At 40.4% G+C, this 21,760-nt stretch overlaps 1 protein-coding gene across 1 annotated transcript in view; it reads left to right on the top strand.

The window, feature by feature from the left end:
* The window catches only part of LOC100352221 (histone-arginine methyltransferase CARM1), a 364,053-nt gene that overhangs the window by 298,577 nt on the left and 43,716 nt on the right, over nucleotides 1-21,760 (top strand). The window contains exon 8 of the mRNA XM_070051461.2: nucleotides 4,680-4,770. Within this exon, the coding sequence (XP_069907562.2) occupies nucleotides 4,680-4,770 (91 nt within the window). The remainder of the gene's footprint in view (nucleotides 1-4,679; nucleotides 4,771-21,760) is intronic.

Raw genomic sequence — 21,760 nt, 5'->3', positions numbered from 1 at the left:
ATTGGAATCCCCTGGTATGTTTCTAACTCTACCATTTGGGGCAAGTCAGCTTGAGCATGTCCCAAATTATACCTCTCTTCCCTCTCTTATTCCCACTCTTATGTTTAACAGGGATCACATTTCAGTTAATTTTTAACACTTAAGAATAACTGTGTATTAATTACAGAATTAAACCAGTCATATTAAGTAGAACAGACAAAAAAAACTACTAAGAGGGATAATGTATTAAGTTGTTCATTAACAGTCAGGGCTATGCAGATCAAGTCACCGTTTCCCATAGTGTCCGTTTCACTTCAGGAGGTTTCCTTTTTGGTGTTCAGTCAGTTGTCACCGATCAGGGAGAACATATGGTATTTGTCCCTTTGGGACTGGCTTATTTCACTCAGCATGATGTGTTCCAGATTCCTCCATTTTGTTGCAAATGACTGGATTTCGTTGTTTCTTACTGCGGTATAGTATTCTAAAGAGTACATATCCCATAATTTCTTTATCTAGTCTACCGTTGATGGGCATTTAGGTTGGTTCCAGGTCTTAGCTATTGTGAATTGAGCTGCAATAAACATTAGGCTGCAGACCGCTTTTTTGTTTGCCAATTTAAATTCCTTTGGGTAGATTCCAAGGAGTGGGATGGCTGGGTCGAACGGTAGGGTTATCTTCAGGTTTCTGAGGAATCTCCAGACTGACTTCCATAGTGGCTTGACCGGTTTGCATTCCCACCAACAGTGGGTTAGTGTCCCTTTTTCCCCACATCCTCGCCAGCATCTGTTGTTGGTAGATTTCTGAATGTGAGCCATTCTAACCGGGGTGAGGTGAAACCTCATTGTGGTTTTGATTTGCATTTCCCTGATCTAATCCTTTTTTAACATCTTTTTATCTTGATATTGAAAAAACACCAAGGAGTCATGACTGACACCGAAACACGATGGTGTTACAATGGTGCTTTGCCTCTGATCACCTCTGAAATGCCCTAAATAAGATGATCTGGTCTGTTTTAACAGGGGAGTAAGAAGAGTTAAAGGGTGGGGCATGGATTCTCAGATGAGATTCCACTCCTTGGATTTTGCACTTCCACTTATTTTCTGTAAGCTTTGCTGAGTCACTGAAATTTCTCTGTTGCTTAGTTTCCTCATTTAAAAAATGAATATAATAATAGAGAGGTGGGGATTAAATAAATTAATGCATGGAAACTCTGCCCAAAAATACATGGCAGAGTTAACATAATCAAGACATTTTAGCTGTTACTTTAATTGCTATTTTTATGACAGCATACCTCGTTTATTAGGCTATCCTCATTTCTGAAACAGGGTCAATAGTTCAGCTTTCTTTTACATGTGACTTAATAAATGACAAGAGTCTTCCACAAACTACAAGGGTAATAATCCTGATCCAGAGAACCACCTACTCAGAAAAGCCTGATTTCAGGTGTGCCAATCTAAGAAATCATTCACCACTAAAAATCTGCCTTTCTCCTGGTGCACCTTGGCTGCCTGGAACAAAGCCCAGACATGTGCATCCCATGGAGGATATGAGCATCCACAGATGCATAGATTCTAACATCACCAAAGAAGATAGATAGTTGATCTGATTGAACATGGAAATAACCTGGGAATAAAAATAATGTGATGAGATTTTTTATTATTTTTAAAAATTTACAGGAGCATGAGAGACAGAGCCCTTATCTACTGGCTCACTCCCTAAATGCCCTCAATGGCCAGGGCTGGACCGGGGCCAGAACCAGGAACCTAGAACTCAATTCAGTTCTTTCATGTGGGTGGTAGGGACTCTACAGCTTGAACCATCACAACTACCTCCCTCCCAGGGTGTGCACTAGCAGGAAAATAAAGTGAGGAGACAGAGCTTTGAATCAAACCCAGGCTAGTCACCTGTTCCAGGTTGAGATTGTGATTATTTTCAAATCTAAGTTGATTTTATAATAAACAAAACTATTAAAAATAAACTAAATCCAAATCTTCTAGAACTGTTCAAAGTAACCGAAAGGGAGAGAATCCTCCCAAACTCCTTCTAGGAAGCTGGCATCACCTTAATTCCAAATCCAGAAAAAGATATAGAAAAGAGAATTATATACCAATATCCCTAATGAACATAGATGCAAAAATCCTCAACAAAATACTAGCTGAAAAGATCATTCACCCAGACCAAGGAGAATTTATGCCTAGTATGCAGGGATAGTTCAACAAATGCAAATCAATGAGTGTGATATATCACACTAAGAAACTGAGGAATAAAAACCATATGATTATCTTAATAGATGCAGAGAAAGCATTTGATAAAATACAGCATCCCTTCATGATGAAAACCTTAAGCAAATTGGGTAGAGAAGGAACATTCCTCAATGCAATCAAGGAAATATATGACAAACCTATAGCCAGTATAATATTGAATGGAGGAAAAGTTGGAAGAATTTCCACTAAGATCCAAAAAAGACAAGGATGACTAATTTCACTATTGATATTCAATATAGTTCTCGAAGTTTAAGCCAGAGCCATTATGCAAAAAAAAAAAAATCAAAGAGATACAAATTGGAAAGGAAGAAGTGAAATTACCCTAATTTGCAGATGACATGAATTCTAAACATAGGTGAACCAAAAGGCTTCACTAAAACCATTGGAACTCATAAGAGAGCTGCAAGATGTAAAATCATCACATAAAAATCAGTAGCCTTTGCATACACAAACAATGCCATGGCTGCTAAAGAACTTGTAAGATCAGTTCCATTCACAATAGCTCCAAAAATTTTAAATATCTTGGAGTAAATTTAACCAAGGATGTGAAAGATTTCTACAGTGAAAATTACAAAACATTAAAAAAAGAGGACACCAAAAACATGGAAAAATTTTCCATGTGTGTTGATTGGAATAATTAATATCAGAATATCCATACTACCTAAAGCAATTTATAGATTCAGTGCAATCCCAATCAAAATACCAAGGACATTTCTTCTCAGATCTAGAAAAAAAATGCTAAAATTCACATGAAAACACAAGAGAACCCAAATAGCTGGATCAATCTTCAACAACAACAAAAAAGCCAGAGGCATCACAATACCAGATTTCAAGACATACTATACATACTAGTTATTATCAAAACAACTGGGTACTGGCACAGAAATAGGTATGTAGACCAGTGGAACAGAGTAGAAACCCAAGAAATTATTCCATACATCTACAACAAACTAATCTTTGACAAATGAGCTAAAATCATTTCCTGAGGAAAAGACAGTCTCTTTAGAAAATTGGATCTAAGCATATAGAGGTCTAAAATAATAACCCTGCCTTACACCATATATAACCTGATATCATCAAATTACTAGAGGAAAAAAAATCAGAGAAATTTTGCAGCATATTCGCATAGGCAGACTTCTTAGAAAAGACCCCAGAAGCATAAGAAATAATAACAAAAATGGACAAATGGGATTATATCAAGAATCTTCTTCCCTGCAAAGAGACACTAAACAAAATAAACAGGCAACTGAAAGAATGGGAGAAAATATTTGCAAACTATGCACCTGAAGAAGATTATTATGCAGGATCTATAAAGAGATTAAGAACCTCAGTAATAACAAAACAAAAAATCCAGTTAAGAAATGGGCAAAGGACATGAACAGGTATTTTTCAAAGAATGAAATAAAAATGGCCAACAGACACATGAAAATATGCTCAGGATCACAAGTCACCAAGGAAATGCAAATAAAAACCACAATGAGGTTTCACCTCACACCAATTAAAATGGCTACCACCCAGAAATCAAGAACACAGAAAATTCTGTCAAGGATATGGGGGAAAGGTACCCTAATTCCCTGTTGGTTAGAATGTAAAATAGTGCAACCATTACAGAAGACAGTATGGAGATTCCATACCCAAATTCCAGCTATACCACTCCTGTGAATTTATCCAAATGAAATGAAAGCAACATATGAAAGAGTTACTGAACCCCATGTGTATTGCAGCTCAATTCACAATAGCTTAGAATCAGCCTAGATGTCTATCAATTGATATACTATGGAATACTACTCAGACACAAAAAGAATGAAGTCCTGTCTTTTGCAACAAGATGGACACAACTGGAAACCATTATGCTTAGTGAAATAATCGAGTCCCCAAAAGACATGTGTAATATTTTTCTGATATGTAACAATTAATACAGAATATAAGAAAACTATAGGATGAAATGAACATCTTGTGATATGATTCTTTTTAACCCTTGTTTATACTCCTGTGGAATTGTGGCTTTCCTACTTTTTACTTATTGAATATTGTGGTCTGTGGTGAACTAAGCCTGTGATTACAGACTGTATTGAAAAAAATTAAAAAAAAATAAATAAATAGGAAGAATCCAGAATTCCAATCATAGGAATTACAGAAAGGAAAAGTATTAATAGCTGAGAAAGCAACTATGACAATTTAAATGCTTCACCCAAGACTCCAACACCTTTTGTCATCATGTTAGTTTTAATTTGCTTTGACATTCTTTTTCTATATCTCTTCCACTATTTTGCTGAAATTTTTTATGCTTGATTTAAGGCAAAGTTATGTTTTAGCCTGTTGTGTAATAATTGAAACAGAGTTAAGGAATGGAAGCAGTCTCTCTTGGGGGGTGAATGTACCTTTTAATCAGAAGGTGGGAAGTCAACTGCTGGTTCTCTGTCTTTTGCTTACTAGGAACGATGTTCCCAACATTCAGTGACATCCACTTGGCCCCCTTTTCTGATGAACAGCTCTACATGGAACACTACTCAAGAGCCAACTTTTGGTAATGTTCTTTCAGAAACCTTTTCCTTTAGCTTCCTTTATATTTAGAGCAAACCAGAGTTTCTAAAACGACTAATATTTTTGGTCAGATACTATGGGGCCTGTCCTCTGCCCTATAGGATGTTCAGCAGTTACCCTTGTCTCCACCTAGTAGATGTGACAGTGAAAAATGTCCCTGAATATTGTGTGGCATGGGAGTGGGGAGTGAATAAAATCTCTTGCTCTTCTCTCCACACTGAAAACCACTATTCATGAGCCAGGGACAAATCAGGGAGCTGTTGATGTAAAGACAAATAGTCAAAGTGCTACCCTCTGCTGGTAAACCATCTCCCTACACCTACTGTTCTTCCTTCCACCTTCCAGAATTTCCTCCTCTGACTCAGGGCCATGGCTTCTTTTAGAACATGTAAGTTAATATCCTCAGTGAATTTGTGTTGATCAAATTTTTTTTGCATATTCTTAGTTCTTTTTGGAGTTTTAATTGGACATTGGGTTTTGGGTAATTTACTTCAATATTTGAAACTCAGTTTTTTTGTTCATCAATGGGAACTAATACAAAAATCCCTGCCAGTTCTGAACTCTCATTCCTTCTGGAGATCTTTCTTTTTTAAAAAATTTATATATGTATGTATATGAAAGGCAGAGTTACATAGAAAGAGGGAGAGAAATAGATCTTCCAACTGCTAGTTCACTCCCCAGATGGCACAATGGCCAGGACTGAGCCAGGCAGAAGCCAAGAGTCAGGAACTTCGTCCAGGTCTCCTATATGGGTAGCAGGGGCCCCAAGCAATCAGGCCATCTTCACTTGCTTTGAGCTGGATTGGAAGTGAAGCATCCGGGACACCAGCTGGTGCTCATATGGGATGCTGGCATTGCAGACGGCAGCTTAACCTGTTATCCCACAACACCAGGCCCCTCTGGGATTTTCTCTGAGCGCTGGTTTTCATAAGGAGAAGGAAGGAAAGAGAACAGTGATACTGGACCCATGGGAGGGAGGGAGAGGAAGAGGGAGAGGGAGAAGATACTGATCAGGAGGAAGCACGGGTATGTATTACAGATAGGTGAGTTGGAATGTTTTAGTTGAGGTTTGTGGAACCTTCCAACACGGAGCTTCCCTGAGTTTATTTCTGCATTTTTTTCTTTGTAATCCTAGTGAAGAGACTGTGCATAGAAGGTGCCTTCGTTTCTTGGGTTACAAAGTTCTTGGAGGAGTTGGGTAGGACAGCTAATATTTTTCTAATTTTTTTCTAGCAAAATAGGCTTTCTTACCACAGATTGATCATGTTCCCTATTTCAGTCTTATTTTTATTAATATCAATATTAATATTGTGCCCTTCTCTTCATCAGTTTTGGCAAGGATGTAATTTTAATCCACCCTATATTCACAGGCTTAATTTACCATTAATCATAATAGTCAACAAGTAAAAAGTAGGAAAACCACAGTTTACAGGAGTAAAAACAAGGGCTAAAAATAATAATCATATCACCAAATATCCATTTCCTTCCTGTACATTTTTGGTATTCTATATTAACTGGTTTCCCTCTGTAATTCTAAGATTCCACGTCACAGACTTTCCCATGGAGGTAAATGGTTTCTTGGCGTATCCTCATATGTGTGTTTGTGGGGAAGGGTATAGGGTGCTTACTTTAATAATGATCATTGCTCTGTGAAATTATATTGACCTTAAGTGTTTCTATTTTAAATGTGTGACCTCCTGAACTGTTGGGGAGACTAGAGTTAAAAACGTTAAGCCAGAGAGTAGGACAGACCAATAAACAAGAGCTTTTTTGATCATGGAGCTCTTGTATGACCTCCCAGCCATACAATCTGCTGTACCTGCACTGGCTGGAGAATATTAACGACCACAGTAGAATGGCCAGGTTTTCCATCAGCTATCTGCTCCAAATAAACTATTTATTTTGTTAAAAAGGAAAATAATGAACAAAAACCCAACCTCCTCTGTACCTGCTTCTCCATGTCTCTGTGCCCCCTTGCAGCAAATTCCTTCAAAGAACTGTCCATACTCACAGCCTCCTCCTCTGTTTTCCAATTTCTTGCTTGACCCGTATCTCCAGGCACAGTGTCACCAGTGGTCCAACTCCCACAGTGCTTAATCCAGTGATCAGTTTGCACTTCTCAACTTCACTTCTTTACCTACAGTGTTTGAAACTCTTTCCCCTCAACATTCTTCTGGTTTTCCTTCTGTCTCACTGGTCACTTTCTGAACCAGTGCCCCCACCTCCCCCACGTTATTACTTGTTGCCTGAAGCAGCTGACATTGAGTTGTTCCCGGCCACAGTTTTAGACCTCTTCTCTGCCCACGGTTGCTCCCTGCACCCATTCCCATAGCTTCCAATACCACCTCTCCAGTGCAGCCATGTCCTCTTAACTCCATATTTTCATGGTCAACTTCTTGCTGGCTGTCTCCCCTTGCAGAGAATTGCCTGGTCAAACCCTCAGTGCCTAATCTCCTCATTCTTACCCAAAACCTGATTTACTCACAGTCCCTTCATTTCAGCTGATCACAACTCTATCTTCCTAATCTTTGGGCTGAAAACTTTGATGGCCTCTTTTGCTTTATTCCCCTATCCAAGCTGTGAAAGAAGTTCTGTTGGTTGTACTTTCAAACCGCACCCAGAATGCAGCCAGTTCTCACTGTACTCACTGTTCTTCTTTTATTTCAATACCACCATCTACCATATAGATTATTTCATAGTCCCCAGCCTGTCTATACTCTACATAGCCAAAGTCTTACAGTTGATTCTACCCAGTCAGGTTCTCTAACTTTATTTCCTGTTATAAGCCACATAAGCACCCCTGCTGCTGTTTGGATACATCACACACAGCAGACATATACTTTCCCCTCTACACTCACATTGTTAATTTCCTCCACTCCATAAAGGTATTGTCAAATGCTACCTTCTCAATGAGATCTACTCTAACTCTCCTATTTAAAATAGTGGCTATATAACCCCAACTCCATTTTTTATTCTGTTTTTCATCCAGTACTTATTGCCTCCTAAAACATACAAAATCCCTTGCCTTGTTATTATCTGTCACCTGTAAGAATGTAAGCACCACAAGGATAGAAATTCTATCAATTTTTACTGATTTGTCTCAGGCACCTAGATCAGTCCCTATTATGTGGCAGGCCCTCAATAAAAATATTTGATAATTAAAAACTCCAGTAAACTCAAGCATGTATGGAAATCATTATAAGATGTTAGTTGATGTATTTTTAATTTTTCTATTCTCTTTCTGTACAAAAATAGTCATGTTTTAAGTACTATTTTATGGCTTTTTTTTAAAAAAAACTGTGATTATGTTGTAGTCTTATTCTCATAGATTTAAAATATTATCTTTGCAGTGGAGTATATTTGGCTCTCTGAATCCATGGATTTTGCCTCTGCTGATTCAAACTGTAGATCAAAAAGATTTGAAAAAATGTGTCTGTACTGTACAAGTAAAAAATTCATCATTATTACCTGAACAATTCTGTATTTAAACAACTATTTATATTGTTAGGGGCTATAAGTAAGTGTAAGTATATGGGAAGATGGACCTAGATTATATGCAACTACTACACTGTTTCATTTCTTAAAACATTCATTTATTTAATTTATTTGAAAGGCAGAGTGACAAAGAGAGATCTTACATCCATTGCTTCTTTCCCCAAATGCCTGCAACTGACAGGGCCAGGCCAAGCTGAAACCAGAGGGTAGCAATCCCACCTGGGTCTCCCACTCGGGCAGCAGAAACTTCAGTGTTTGAATTAACCTGGAACTCAGCTGGCCTCTGATATGGGATGCTGGCATTGCAAGCCATGCACTAATCTGCAGCACCACAGCGCCTACCCCACTGTACTGTTGTACAACAAGGATGTGAGCACGCATGGATTTTGGTACCTGCAGGTTCCTGAACCAATCCTCAAGGATTCGAAGGGATGACTGTATTGTTCTTATGGCTGTCTGATGATTTTCTGACTCATGCTCCAGTGCTGAGTATTATTTTATTGCTGTAAATTCTATAAGAAACAACACTCAGGAGTTGTTTAGATAGTCTCTGAGAATATAGTCTCACAGAATTTATATCCCAAATTCAATAAGAAACAATGCTAAAGTAAACATCTTTTGCAGAAACCTTGGTGTACCTTCTGATTCTTTTCTGAAGATCAATTGCTAAATGCAGAATCATTGGACCACAAGGTTTAAGGAGGAACTTTAAAATGTTATTCTTATAGATAGCCAAATTGCTCTCTTGGAAAGTTTTACAAATTAACACTTCCACTAGTCATGTATGGAAATGTCTTCTGCATCTTGCCCATACGGGATATGCCTTTTTAAATGCCAATCTGATTTGCAAGAAAAATGCCAGCCTGCTTATTTTTAATTTGTATTTCCTTGATAGTTGATGTATTTGATTGGTTTTATTTTTAGTCAACAAACTCAAAACATTTAAAAATATCTAATTACCAAAATTCACAGCCTTTGCTTTCTAATTCTCCTCCTTTGGGAAGGAGTTTTCCACATAAGGCTGTTAGCATTTGGCCTTGTCCTGCTTACATAAAAGAAACAGGTAGTGGACGCTTCCATTTCTGTTAGAAGAGCTTGAGAAGTGGATGTGCACGCTGAGAGAAGGGCTGGTGAGAAAAAGAATTGGGGTGAGTTTTGAAGGAGTGAGGTGAGAGATGAGGAACTAACAGGGTGAACTCACCATGAGATAGAATCCATCCTTACTCCTCACCTCACTTCACATCACTTCTGAAGCCTACACCTGATTTTCTTCCTACCTTTCTCAGTCTCTTTTGCTGATTCTTCCTCATCACCTCATCTTAGACCAACTGTGTGTTTTCTTCTTAAAGGTCTCTCCCCCAACCAGCCGTCTGTGTCCAGTCTGTCTGAATCTCGCAGTCTCTTAGCTGAGGATGCCGCCCTAGGCTGATGACCCTTGCTGTTAGAACTTGGGCCACTCCTTTCCTCATTAGCACAGATGGGCATCTCTGTCTGGCTCTTGCTAGCTCTGCTCAGATGTTTATTGGGCATCTGCAGGTCCAAATGCAAATTCTGATCTTTGCTATGTTCCCCATCGTCCCCCACAAGCCACAAATGAAACTGGTGAACCTCTGTCGACTACAGTCCTGCAGTGGATCCTCACAGCCCCCAAAAATGATGTTGAACAAGTATCAGTCACATCCAGTTCTGCTGCTTACAGTCCTCTAGTGACCCCTCTACCCCCACAGGCTGCCGAGTAAAAGCCCAGGGTCCGACCCTACCCAACCTAGTTCCTATATATCCATTCCTGTGACTTCATCGCCTGCGTCTTGCTCTCTTATTCTCTCTACTCCACCACATTGGCTGGACTGGCCTCCGTGCTTCGCCGAGAGTCCACCAGGCGTGTTCCCAGCTCACGGCAAACACAGACATCCTGGGGCCTTGCTGTCGCTTTCTCAGGCCTTTGCTCGTGTGCCATCTTTCCAGCAGCACCCCCCATCAGGTGAAAATTGCACTCCCACCACACGTGCCACTCATTTTGCTTCATAGCCCTTGTCATACCATGTTTAAGTTTTTACTTATTTATTATATTTAGAGACATCTCCCCTCATGAGACTATGAATCCCTTCATCTAACCCAGTGAATAATAGTTGCTCAATTCATTTAAATTGGAAGAGGACTCCTTATATATGAAGGATATTAATTTATTTTCTTCAGAATTTCCATTTTGTGGTATAATTTTCCTTGTGATGAATTTCAGCACAAAATTAAATTTTTTTCTATGTAGAATAATCTACCAATATTTTCTTACTTATTTTCCTTTGTTTTGAAAAGAGCTTTCTTATCTTGAATCTGATATTAATTTCATATTAACTTCCTTCTATTTCATATTTTCATTTTTTCTACTTTATAATGTTTAAAATTTTCATTTAGCTCTAAAATCCATCTTAATGTTCAATGTGTGATAAGCATACAACATTATCCTTTCCAAATAACCAATTACAAATCTCTCTTAATAGAGCAGATTACTACTTTTTGGTAGTTGCTTACAGAATTAATTTCTCTCTCTCTCTCTCTCTCTCTCTCTCTCTCTCTCTCTCTGTAGTGATAATGTTCTCACATTCATTAATTAAAATTCTGCAAAGTGTCTCCTTAGAGAAGGTTTAGTTAATAAAGCATGATCATTCCTAGCTATAAAATTTCCTTATGTGATAGGCACCACCAGCATTATCAAAGATAATGGGCCCAGGGATTTTACACCAAATCCTGTAAATACAGCTGTAAATGGATTCTCACATCTAGAAAAAAATACATATATAGTCAGTTAAGAGGCATAACCAGTTTTTCTCAAGAAATCTGAGGTTGAGATCAGTCATCACATTTACTTACAGCTATAGAACCCAGAAGCAGGGGCCAGCACTGTGGCGTGGTGGGTTACACCTCTGCTGTGGAGCTGACATCCCACATTGAAGGGCCACTTCAAGTCCTGCTGTTTTCATTCTGATCCACCTCCTGTCAATGAGCCAGGGGATGCAGCCCAAGATGGCCCAAGCACCTGGGACCCTGATGGCTGTTGAGGCCATTTGTGGAGTGAACCAGTGGATTAAAGATTCTCTGTCTCTCTGAACCTTTACTATATACATATATATATATACACTTACATGTGTGTGTGTGTATATATATATATATATAGAGAGAGAGAGAGAGAAAGAGAGAGAGAGAGAGAAAGAGAAAGAAAGAGAAAGAGAGAAAGAGAAAGAGAAAGAGAAAGAGAAAGAGAAAGAGAAAGAGGGAGGGAAAGGATAAGGCAAGTAGGCAGTAGTTACAAGCTGGATGAATCAGACTCCAGCACCAGACTGAATTAATTCTTGGTTCAGTTACCAACCGTGAAATCTTAGCTAAGTTATTTTAATCTCTCTAAAATAATATCCTTATTCATAAGTTGAAGGTAACGGTCTTTCTCACCTGGAAATAGAGCAGTTTCAGGGATGAATCCTCCCCTTGGACCATCATACTGCCAGATGCTAAATACACCTATCCTAATTATCTATTTAGTGAATGGGAAAATAACCGTAGGACTGGTGTGAAACCAGTGGATACACTGTGAGTTGCATTTAGTCCCAAACTCATTCCCTACCTTTCCTCTGTGAGCCCTAAGTAATCAGAGGCATCCTGGATCCCTGGCATCAGTATCAACTCTGACTCTTGTCTAATATTCCTCAAAAATGTGGGCATTCTCCTTCCTGCAACACAGTTGCTTTGCCATAGAAATTTCAGTCCCTGTGAAGAGGGTCTGGGGACTACCTAACATTTCTGCTTGTGGTGTAACTATGGAGGCCTTCTTCATGGAATTAGGTCTCTGCTTCATTCATGGACCAGTGCACTCTGAATCCCTAAATCACTAGGATCTGGAAACTGGTTGAGAGACCTTGCTGAGGTTGTGGGAGCTGGTACCATCCTTCCAGCTAGTAATTTTTTGTTATACAAATTGAGGGCTATCCTAGATGAATATCCACCTATTTCACCTCTCTGGCAAAGCTAGGACCTAGTAACGACCACAGAGCTCTGTGGGTCAAGGGGCCCTAGTTGCTTCTGTGGCTTTGCTGCCCTATACAGTAATTATGCCATTCGTGGTTGTGCAGTTAATTACTCCTTTTTTTATTCTGACATTCTAAAATCCCTTGGCAGCATAATTTGCTGGAATCAGTAAGTATCACTGTCTTTGCTCAACCAAGAACAGCTACTCTCAACTTCTCAAAGATGCCACTGTTGTCTCTTTGGTTGATTCCCTATTACCTGTGTTAAAGGAAGGTTTCCTGGGCTTTCTGTAACAAGATACTCAAATGGAATGTTCTTGGGTCTTCCATAGTAAATCCATCCAGCACTTCTACCTCCCTAAGCCTTCTGTGCCCTTCCTCAGTACTTTGATGCATAAATTCTGGAATCTTCACTATATTGACTACAGGCCATTATGATGACCAAGCTTCAAAGAATGTTTCAACAGACTTTTTGTACTGACCCTTGGTATACAATTCCTATGTCAATGAATTATACCCTGTCTTGACTTACATTCTACCTTCTTTAGTCCAATATCCTTAGAATCCACTGTCAAATTTTTTTCTGCATTCTTAGCAGAAAAGATTGTATAGCTTCCGCAGTTTCTTAGGTATGCAAATTATCTCCTAGAATAGAAATTATATTTACTGCTAAGACTGTGCTTGTGTTAGCAGCCTGACAGCAACGAGGAACTACTAACCTAGAGGCCATAAATGTTAGTGAGAGATACAGATCTTGAGCAGAGCAAAATTATCTTTCAGGGTATAGACTTCAGGAGAAGTTGTAAAGTCTGCAGGCAAGGGGAGGCTATTCTCCTCTGACTCGTTGTGCTGGGAGAACTCTGCTTCTCCTGACCAGAAGAACTCAGGGGAATTGGCTAAGTGTTTTTAAGATTCTCTGCCTTGTGCAGCCAACTATCGCAGCCTTAGGCATCAGTACCCTGGCCTCTTCCCACCAGGACCCAATTTTGATGCACAAAACCTCTCAAGGTCTTAGCATTTTACTATCTTGTTTGGAGCAGGAGGATAGAGCCATTTTAGTTTCAAGGATGTGGCTTCTTACGTTCTCAACCAGTGCAGTTACTGTCACCCCGAAACATCAGCGTACAGTCCTCATAGAGCTATGTGTTTCACCTTCTACCTTCGCTGCACCTTAATTATCCATCAGCAAGACTACCAGCAGTTGTGAGGAAGCTGGCCAGGACTTGTAACCCCGACTCAGTACCAACCATGAAGATTCTGTTGTCATCAAACTGGTGGTGACGGATTTAGATCTGCATTTGCTGTTGATGGCCTTGGCTTGAGTTATTCAGAAAACGGGACCTTAGGCAAAGCTTAAAAGTGACTATCTTATTTAAAAACGCAATACTGGTGAGAAAAGAATTAGAAGAAACAAGAGTTGGGCAGAGTAAGAGGGGAAGATAGTGCAAAGGTGCATTACCAAATTGACCACCAAATGGTATCATGTGATGGGAGATTGTTAACCTCTAAGTACCATCTTCAGGAGGTTGAATAAACTATCTCAGGACAGTTCATGCAAAGGATGAGAGACATGTGAATTTATGCATTGACACTTCTCTTTCCACTGGCAAACAGTCCTCAGACATTAACCATCCAGCCCTTCTGAGTCATGCATATGTGGGTACCACATGAGTCTCGGGCATCTCTCGCCCCAGAATCAACAGGGATGCCCCAGGAGTGAAAGCAGAACATGGTCTAGGCCTGAGGTGAGGCACTGTTGATTGTTGACTATGGATGGTTGTATGAGCTCACATCTCAGCACCTGTGGGGCACAGGACATGACTGAGGATTCCAGAGATAGGTAAGACTTAGAGGATGTGAGGAGATGCTCAGAAGGTGAGACAGAGCCTCAGGAGCCTGACAGTGTTTCCCAGTTTCAATCTGAGAATTTTGTAAGTGGATGTTAGGTGTCCATTGGGAATGACAAGGGCAGAGCTGATTGAGTGATATCAGGGATGCTGGGAGTGGATAGACTGGTCTGTTGTTCCTTACTGAGATCAGAAGGCTACGTTTGTACAGGGGGAGGGAAGATGAATGTAGGTAGAATTTTGCTACGAACACTGAGAGCACCCTTTGTATTCCCTTCCACTATGAATCTACTAATTGCCTTGCTGACCACAAGACTGCTGGGAAACATTTTAAAAAAATTATTGAACTGAATGGATAAGCTGCTGAGTTCTATGAAGGTAATTGGTGGTTGATTCCTATACTCATTCTCTGAAATATCCACTAAAGGTTCTTTTCCTTTATGTGGCTTCTTCTTGTCAAATTCTATATCTAGTTTTTCTCACAGTCCACCTTGTAGCACCAAGAGGACAGGAGTTTCCTCGAGTTCTTCTAGAGAGGCCATATGAGCCTTTTCATAGCTGGAGTTTTAAGCATTCCAGTCTTTCCCCTATAGATAGATAGATAGATAGAGATAGAGATAGAGATAGAGATAGAGATAGAGATAGAGATAGATAGATAGATAGATAGATAGATAGATAGATAGATAGATAGATAGATAGATAGATAGATATAGATATATTGATAGACTCTCGTTCATGGAAATACTCTATGGATCAAATTAGAACATTTCAAATAAACGTGATGTAACTAGATTTTTGTCAGAAACCAAGTACAGAGTAGAAATTGTCACAGAGAAAGAACTTTTGAAGTAATACTGCTGTGACCAGTGCAAGCATGCTTGCATGTTCTTTTTTGTTTGTTTTAATTTTTATTAATTTAAAGAGGACAGATTTCATGTCATTCATAGGTACAGTTCTAGGAGGATAAGCACACATCACACCTCCCGTATCCCTCCCAAGCATGTTTTTGGAGTTTCGTGTACATCTGTGCTTCTCTAGTTTATATTTCAGTGATCCCTTGACCCACAATCTCCTTTCAACTACCTGTAGTTCACTCTTGACATTTCCTCTACATCTCTTTATTTCTGCAGACCTTGAATTCATCTGGCTTTACTCTTAAAATAAGCCAGATTTCTATTTTTTTTTTTTTTTGGTAACTTACATTGAACTCAAGATTTCTCCATAATATTCTGCCTCTGGCCCATCCATATCAGATCTGTGTGGTCAGGGCTGCTGCATTTTAGTTTCTTACTGCTGTGACATCAGAAATATCCCTACGCAGTCAGAATTGCCTATCCAGCAGGTGTCTCCACCTCCTGCTCTTGGCCTGATTCTGTATTCTGGGCTGTGACAATTTAGTTCAGACCTCACAGAAGTGGGACTTCACTGAACTGGGAAAAAGTCTTTTCTCAAAATTGTGTTCATAGCACATATACATGCACAACCTTATATTTCTTTCAGTTGAGACACTTTGGACTTTAAGTGGCCGAAAACTAAGTAAAACATTGCTTAAGATGAAGAATAATGCTAACTATTGCATGTGAGTAGTCTGAGTAGATTGAGTTTCTCAGACACAAATGGATTCAAAGATGTAAACACTCACACTGGGTCCTGGGTCTCTAACTCTCAGCTGGACTTCCTGCTGAGATTTTAACTTCTTCTCTATAGCAATGTAGTTTCTGGCAAGTGCAGATTTATGGACTCACAGTTCTGTGTCTACATCTGTTTTGCCACATTTGAACAAAAGTCCTAAAATTGACACTTACTGAGTCAGATGCTTAACATTCAGTCCAAAGTGAAGACCAGGATGATCCGATGTTCTGATTGGTGGAACTGAGCCATATCCCAAGTGAAGAGGCAGTACAATATGGACCACAAGGATTATAGGTGGAGAAGAGATGACTGCCAGAAGAGTCTGATGCTCTTAGGTTAAGAAGAGCCACTATTCACTGGGTAGAACCAGCAAGAGATCTCCACCATAATTGTTTAGGCTGATTGATCCTTCGCTCTGATATACTTCAACAGCACTAGTTCTTGGGCCAACCAGTAATACCTAGATGTAGCTTGATGTGCATGGGAATGTTCCATGGGTTCTCATGCAAAATTGGACTCTCCCCTACCTCTCAAAAAGGAGGCAGCCTAAATATGTTTCTTTTCATGCCAGGGGATCCCAATACAATCCCATTGAGGTGGCATGTACCAATGCCATCTCACTAGTCCAAGTGATCAATTTCAGTTCACAATTGATCACACTGATAGGTCTAAGAGTCAAAGGGATCACACAAACAAGACTAGTGTCTGCTAATACTAGCTGATAGAATCAAAAAGGGAGAGAACAATCCAACATGGGAAGTGGGATACACAGTAGACTCATAGAATGGCAGTTGTCCTAAACAGCACTCTGGCCTCAGAATCAGCCCTTAAGGCATTCGGATATGGCTGAAGAGCCCATGAGAGTATTTTAGGCACGGAAAGCCAAGACACCCTGGGAAAAAAAAAAAAAGACCTAAATGGAAGATCTCTGCGAGTGAGATCCCAGTGGAAAGAATGGGCCATCAAAGAAGGAGGTACCTTTCTCTGAAGGGAAGAGAGAACTTCCACTTTGACTATGACCCTGTTGGAATAAGATCGAAGTTGGCGAACTCAAAAGGCTTCCATAGCATTGGCAACTCATGACTAGAGCCTAGGGAGATTTCTGACGCCATAAACATAAACAAGAGTGTCAAATTGTTAAGTCAACAACAGGAGTCACTGTGTACTTACTTCTCATGTGGGATCTGTCCTTAATGTGTTGTCCAATGTGAAGTAATGCTATAACTAGTACTGAAACAGTATTTTACACTTTGTGTTTCTGTGTGGGTGCAAACTGATGAAATCTTTACTTTATACTGAATTGATCTTCTGTATATAAAGATAATTGAAAATGAATCTCTTTCTTTGACAGGCAGAGTGGACAGTGAGAGAGAGAGACAGAGAGAAAGGTCTTCCTTTGCCGTTGGTTCACCCTCCAATGGCCGCCGTGGCCGGTGTCCTTCGGCCGGCACACCGTGCTGATCTGATGGCAGGAGCCAGGTACTTCTCCTGGTCTCCCATGGGGTGCAGGGCCCAAGCACTTGGGCCATCCTCCACTGCACTCCCTGGCCACAGCAGAGAGCTGGCCTGGAAGAGGGGCAACCAGGACGGAATCCAGCGCCCCAACTGGGACTAGAACCCGGTGTGCCGGCGCTGCAAGGCGGAGGATTAGCCTAGTGAGCTGCGGTGCTGGCCAGAAAATAAATCTTGATGTGAATGGAAAGGGAGAGGGAACGGGAGATGGGAGGGATGTGAGTGGGAGGGAAATTGTGTGTGTGTGGGGGAGCCATTGTAATCCATTAACTGTACTTTGAAAATTTATATTTACTAAATAAAAAAATTATAAAAAATATGTTTCTTTAAAAAAAACTTTTATTTAATAAATATAAATTTCCAAGGTACAGCTTTTGGATTACAGTGGCTTCCCCCCCACCATAACTTCCCTCCCACCCACACCCCTCCCTTCTCCTACTCCCTCTCCCATCCCATTCACATCGATTCATTTTCAATTATCTTTATATACTGAAGATCAATTTAGTATATACTAAATAAAGATTTCAACAGTTCACGCCCACACAGAAACACAAAGTGCAAAGTACTGTTAGAGTACTAGTTATAGCATTAATTCACATTGCACAGCACATTAAGGACAGAGATCCTACTTTGGGAGTAAGTGCACAGTGACTCCTGTTGTTGACTTAACAATTGACACTCTTGTTTATGGTGTCAGTAATCACCCTAGGCTCTTGTCATGAGTTGCCACGGCTATGGAAGCCTTTTGGGTTCACCAACTCCGATCTTTAAATATTTTTCTTTTAAAACAACCCATTTTCTCCTCTCTTTTATGCTGGAAAACTTGTGTGTTTACAAATACAAAAAACTCATAACACAAAAAAAATATAATTCACACTATTTTGCTGGTATGTAAACCAGAAAAAAACAGAGACATAATGAGCAGGCATCTTTACACAAACAGCACTTTGCACAGTGATGTGCCCACATGCTGATGTGGAGAATTGCATCAAGTAAAAATAATAGATATTGCCTCATGCCTTTCAGGGTGACTGTTATTTACAAAATGAAAACAAACAAATGTCGATGAGGATATAGAGAAATTGGAACTCTTGCACCCTGTTGGTGAGAATGAAAAAGGATAAAGCTGTTAAAGGAAATGATAGGGATGATCCTCCAAGAAATAAAAACAGGGCTACCATGTGACTCAGTAATCCCATTTCTTGAATTTAAGAATTTAAGAAAGATAATAACATAGTTTATATTCACAATAGCCAAAATGTGGAAAAAAACAAATGTCCTTCAGCAGGTGAAGGGATAAAGAAAAATGTGGCACGTGTATAGCGAATATGTTCTGTGTGTAGGAAGAAGACTCTGTAGTATGTAGCAAACATAGGTGAATATTGAGGACATTCTGCTAAATGAAATAAGCCAATCACAAACGGACAAATACTGCATGGTCCCCCACATGCGTTATCTAAAGTAGTCACATGCATAGACTCAGAGAGTGACATGGTAGCTACCAAGGAGATGAGGAGTAGGGGAAATGGGAAGTTACTAATGGACATAAAGTTTCAGTCAGGCAAAATAAATAATAAGTAGAGAACTATATATTATACCTCCAGTCAAAAATAATATAAATTTTAAAAATTGTGGTAGATCTAATGTTAAGCATTCTTTTTGTACCTAACATAAATAAAAAAAAAAATGCACTCACAATTTAAAGCAATTTTAAAGAGAAATAAAATTGTCAAAAAACAATTGAACCTCAAGTCCTGCATATACAATGAACTTCAAAAAGTTAATGGAAAATGGAATTAAAAGATATGTTTATTGGGTGCAAAAGAATTTTGATATGCATACATAATTTTTCTATAATATTCATTTCCATGAACTATTTTGAACGGCTCATCTAAAGAATGTATTTAAAAAGTAAAGTTGCAACATTCTTTTCAAGACACATACCTTCTTCCTACTAGAATTCCCACCAAGACTATTCCAACTGCATTCTTATGGTGCATTTTCATCACTATTTGTGACCTGGACAACATTCTTGAATTTTTGCTTTTATTTTCTAGGTGTCTCATCAGGTTGGCACACCCTTGCTAGTTAATTGCAGTAAAGCATTACACAGTGAGACAAGCAGAAATTGCTTGCTTGTTGAACAGCACAAAATCCTCTCTCTCTGTCTCCCTCTCTCTCCCTCTCTCTCCCTCTCTCTCCCTCTCTCTCCCTCTCTCTCCCTCTCTTCCTCCCTCCCTCTTCCTCTCCCTCTCCCTCTCTCTCCCTCTCTGTCCTTCTCCCTCTCTCCCCCTACCATCTTCTATCTTCTGCTCCCTTTTTGCTTCCTTTACTTTCTTTTTTAAGTGAAGAATGCTTCCTAATGGAAAGGAGTCATTTTTGGCTAGCATACAATTAAGATGCAAAGAATTTTACTAGAATAGAAATGTGAACTGTGCTATTTGAGACTCTTTATTAGTAAGAGAAGGGTATGCTTATATTTGGAGGTTCCCCTCTATTGCATCTGCAAGACCATTGCCAGCTGACACCTAAGGCTGTACCACCATCCATCTCAAAGGTTTTGACATGGTTGGGGAAGGGAAGGAGCGGGCGCCATGGCTCACTAGGCTAATCCTCCACCTACGGCGCCCGCACACCGGGTTCTAGTCCCGGTCGGGGCGCCGGATTCTGTCCCGGTTGCTCCTCTTCCAGTCCAGCTCTCTGCTGTGGCTCGAGAGTGCAGTGGAGGATGGCCTAAGTCCTTGGACCCTGCACCCACATGGGAGACCAGGAGAAGCATGTGGCTGCTGGCTTCGGATCAGTGTGGTGCGCCGGCCACAATACACCAGTCACAGCAGCCATTGGGGGAGGTGAACCAACGGAAAAAGGAAGACCTCTCTCTCACTGTCCACTCTGCCTGTCCAAAAAAAAAAGAAAAAAAAAAAAGGAGGAGGAAGGGTTAAAGACCACGGTAAATAGAGAAGAGATGAGAACACAGCAGAGACCAGAGCAGGAGGTTCACCTCAAGCTGGGTTGTGTGGGGGATGTGAAGGCAGTGTGCTGAGACGTGGAGTCCTCCTGCTCTGTGCCCTGGGTGTGCGTGGGAATAGCTAAGAGCAAGATTGCTATCCTTCTGCCCTGCATTTGCAGCCCTTTCTAGGCATTGCACATATGATGGTGCTGAGGGAAAATGTGAAGAGTTGTCCTCAGGAAGCCTGACAGGAAGTGGGAATATGAACATGAGGGAAAAACAGACTGCTTCCCTTATGTGCTTCTAGAGAGGCTGTAAGTTAGCCTGGACAAGAAAACCCACACACGATGAAAACAGTGGAAATGATCCCTAGCTCCCAAGTCAAAAGCTCCATTTTCTGTGCAGGCATTAGTCCAAGTTGTTCAGATGCCCGCCGGGAAGCCTCTATCCCCTATCAGAGTACCTGGCTTTAGTGCCCAGCTCCAGCTGCTGAGCTCAGCTTCCTGATAGTGCATATCCTGGAGGAAGCTGTGGTAACACAATTAATCGGGGTCTCTACTGCCTATAGTGTAAAGTTGGGTGGAGGTCCCTGCTCAAGGCTGGGCCTGGTCAAGCTCAAGCCTTTAATAGTATTTGGGAAGTGAGCTAGAGCATAAAATTGTGTGCTCTCTCCCTACCTCAAAAAAATTAGTTTCTTCATCCCTCATACCTAAAATGTATCTTAGGAGACTCAGAGACATGCCAGTTCCCATTGGCTTTAATTATGTTATGAGGCATTACAGTGTAGTTCAGACTTCTAAATATTACAAATAAGAAATTTGATCCAGCCAGAAACTTTTAAAACCTGGGCAGTGGGATCTTTGCTCACAGCTCTCGTGTCTGCCCCAAGCATGGTGCCCATTTGCACCACACCACACTGATTATGACTGCTGGGTTTTAATTGGGCCAAACATGGAAAGCACAGTAGCATCCCTTCTGAGAGTTGAGGTTGTATTCAGTGAAGAGAGAGCAGGTTCCAACTCACTTCCACGTGGAAGGCTATCTGTGCCCATGGAGTTTCCTCTTCCACCTGCTTGGCCAGGATTCTGCAACAGCTGACATGGTGGTGCTCAGCCCTGATGGCACACTAGAGTCACCTGTTGAATTTAGAAACAGATGCTGGGAAGCTATCCCCAAGGTGGAGTCCAGGCATAGCACTTGATGAAAGCTTCCCAGGGGATTCTAAAGGGCGTACAAGGGGAGACTTTCTGGGCTATCTGAGAAATTCTTTCTGTTCCTGTTTGTCTCTGGCTCTCCCATCCCATTACCTCTCTTGTTCTCCCTATTTTTCTTCCTTGTTCTTTCTTCCCTATCCTTCCCCATCTCCCTCCCGCAGTGGGCTTTTGTAAACTCGACTAGTTCCCTAAGAACATACCCATCTTCGTTTTGAATAGTGAAAGGATCATTTAAACCTATGGTTTCAAACATTTTCCTTGGATTATAGGAATCTTGCTTTTAATATATGCAACTATAACATGATAC

The sequence above is a fragment of the Oryctolagus cuniculus genome, chromosome 1 (genome assembly GCF_051225735.1).
Source record: "Oryctolagus cuniculus isolate XC-2025 breed Fujian yellow rabbit chromosome 1, ASM5122573v1, whole genome shotgun sequence".
NCBI classification, from domain to species: domain Eukaryota; kingdom Metazoa; phylum Chordata; class Mammalia; order Lagomorpha; family Leporidae; genus Oryctolagus; species Oryctolagus cuniculus.
The sequence above is the reverse complement of the archived record's forward strand: the minus strand, read 5'-3'. Positions and strand labels throughout refer to the sequence as shown.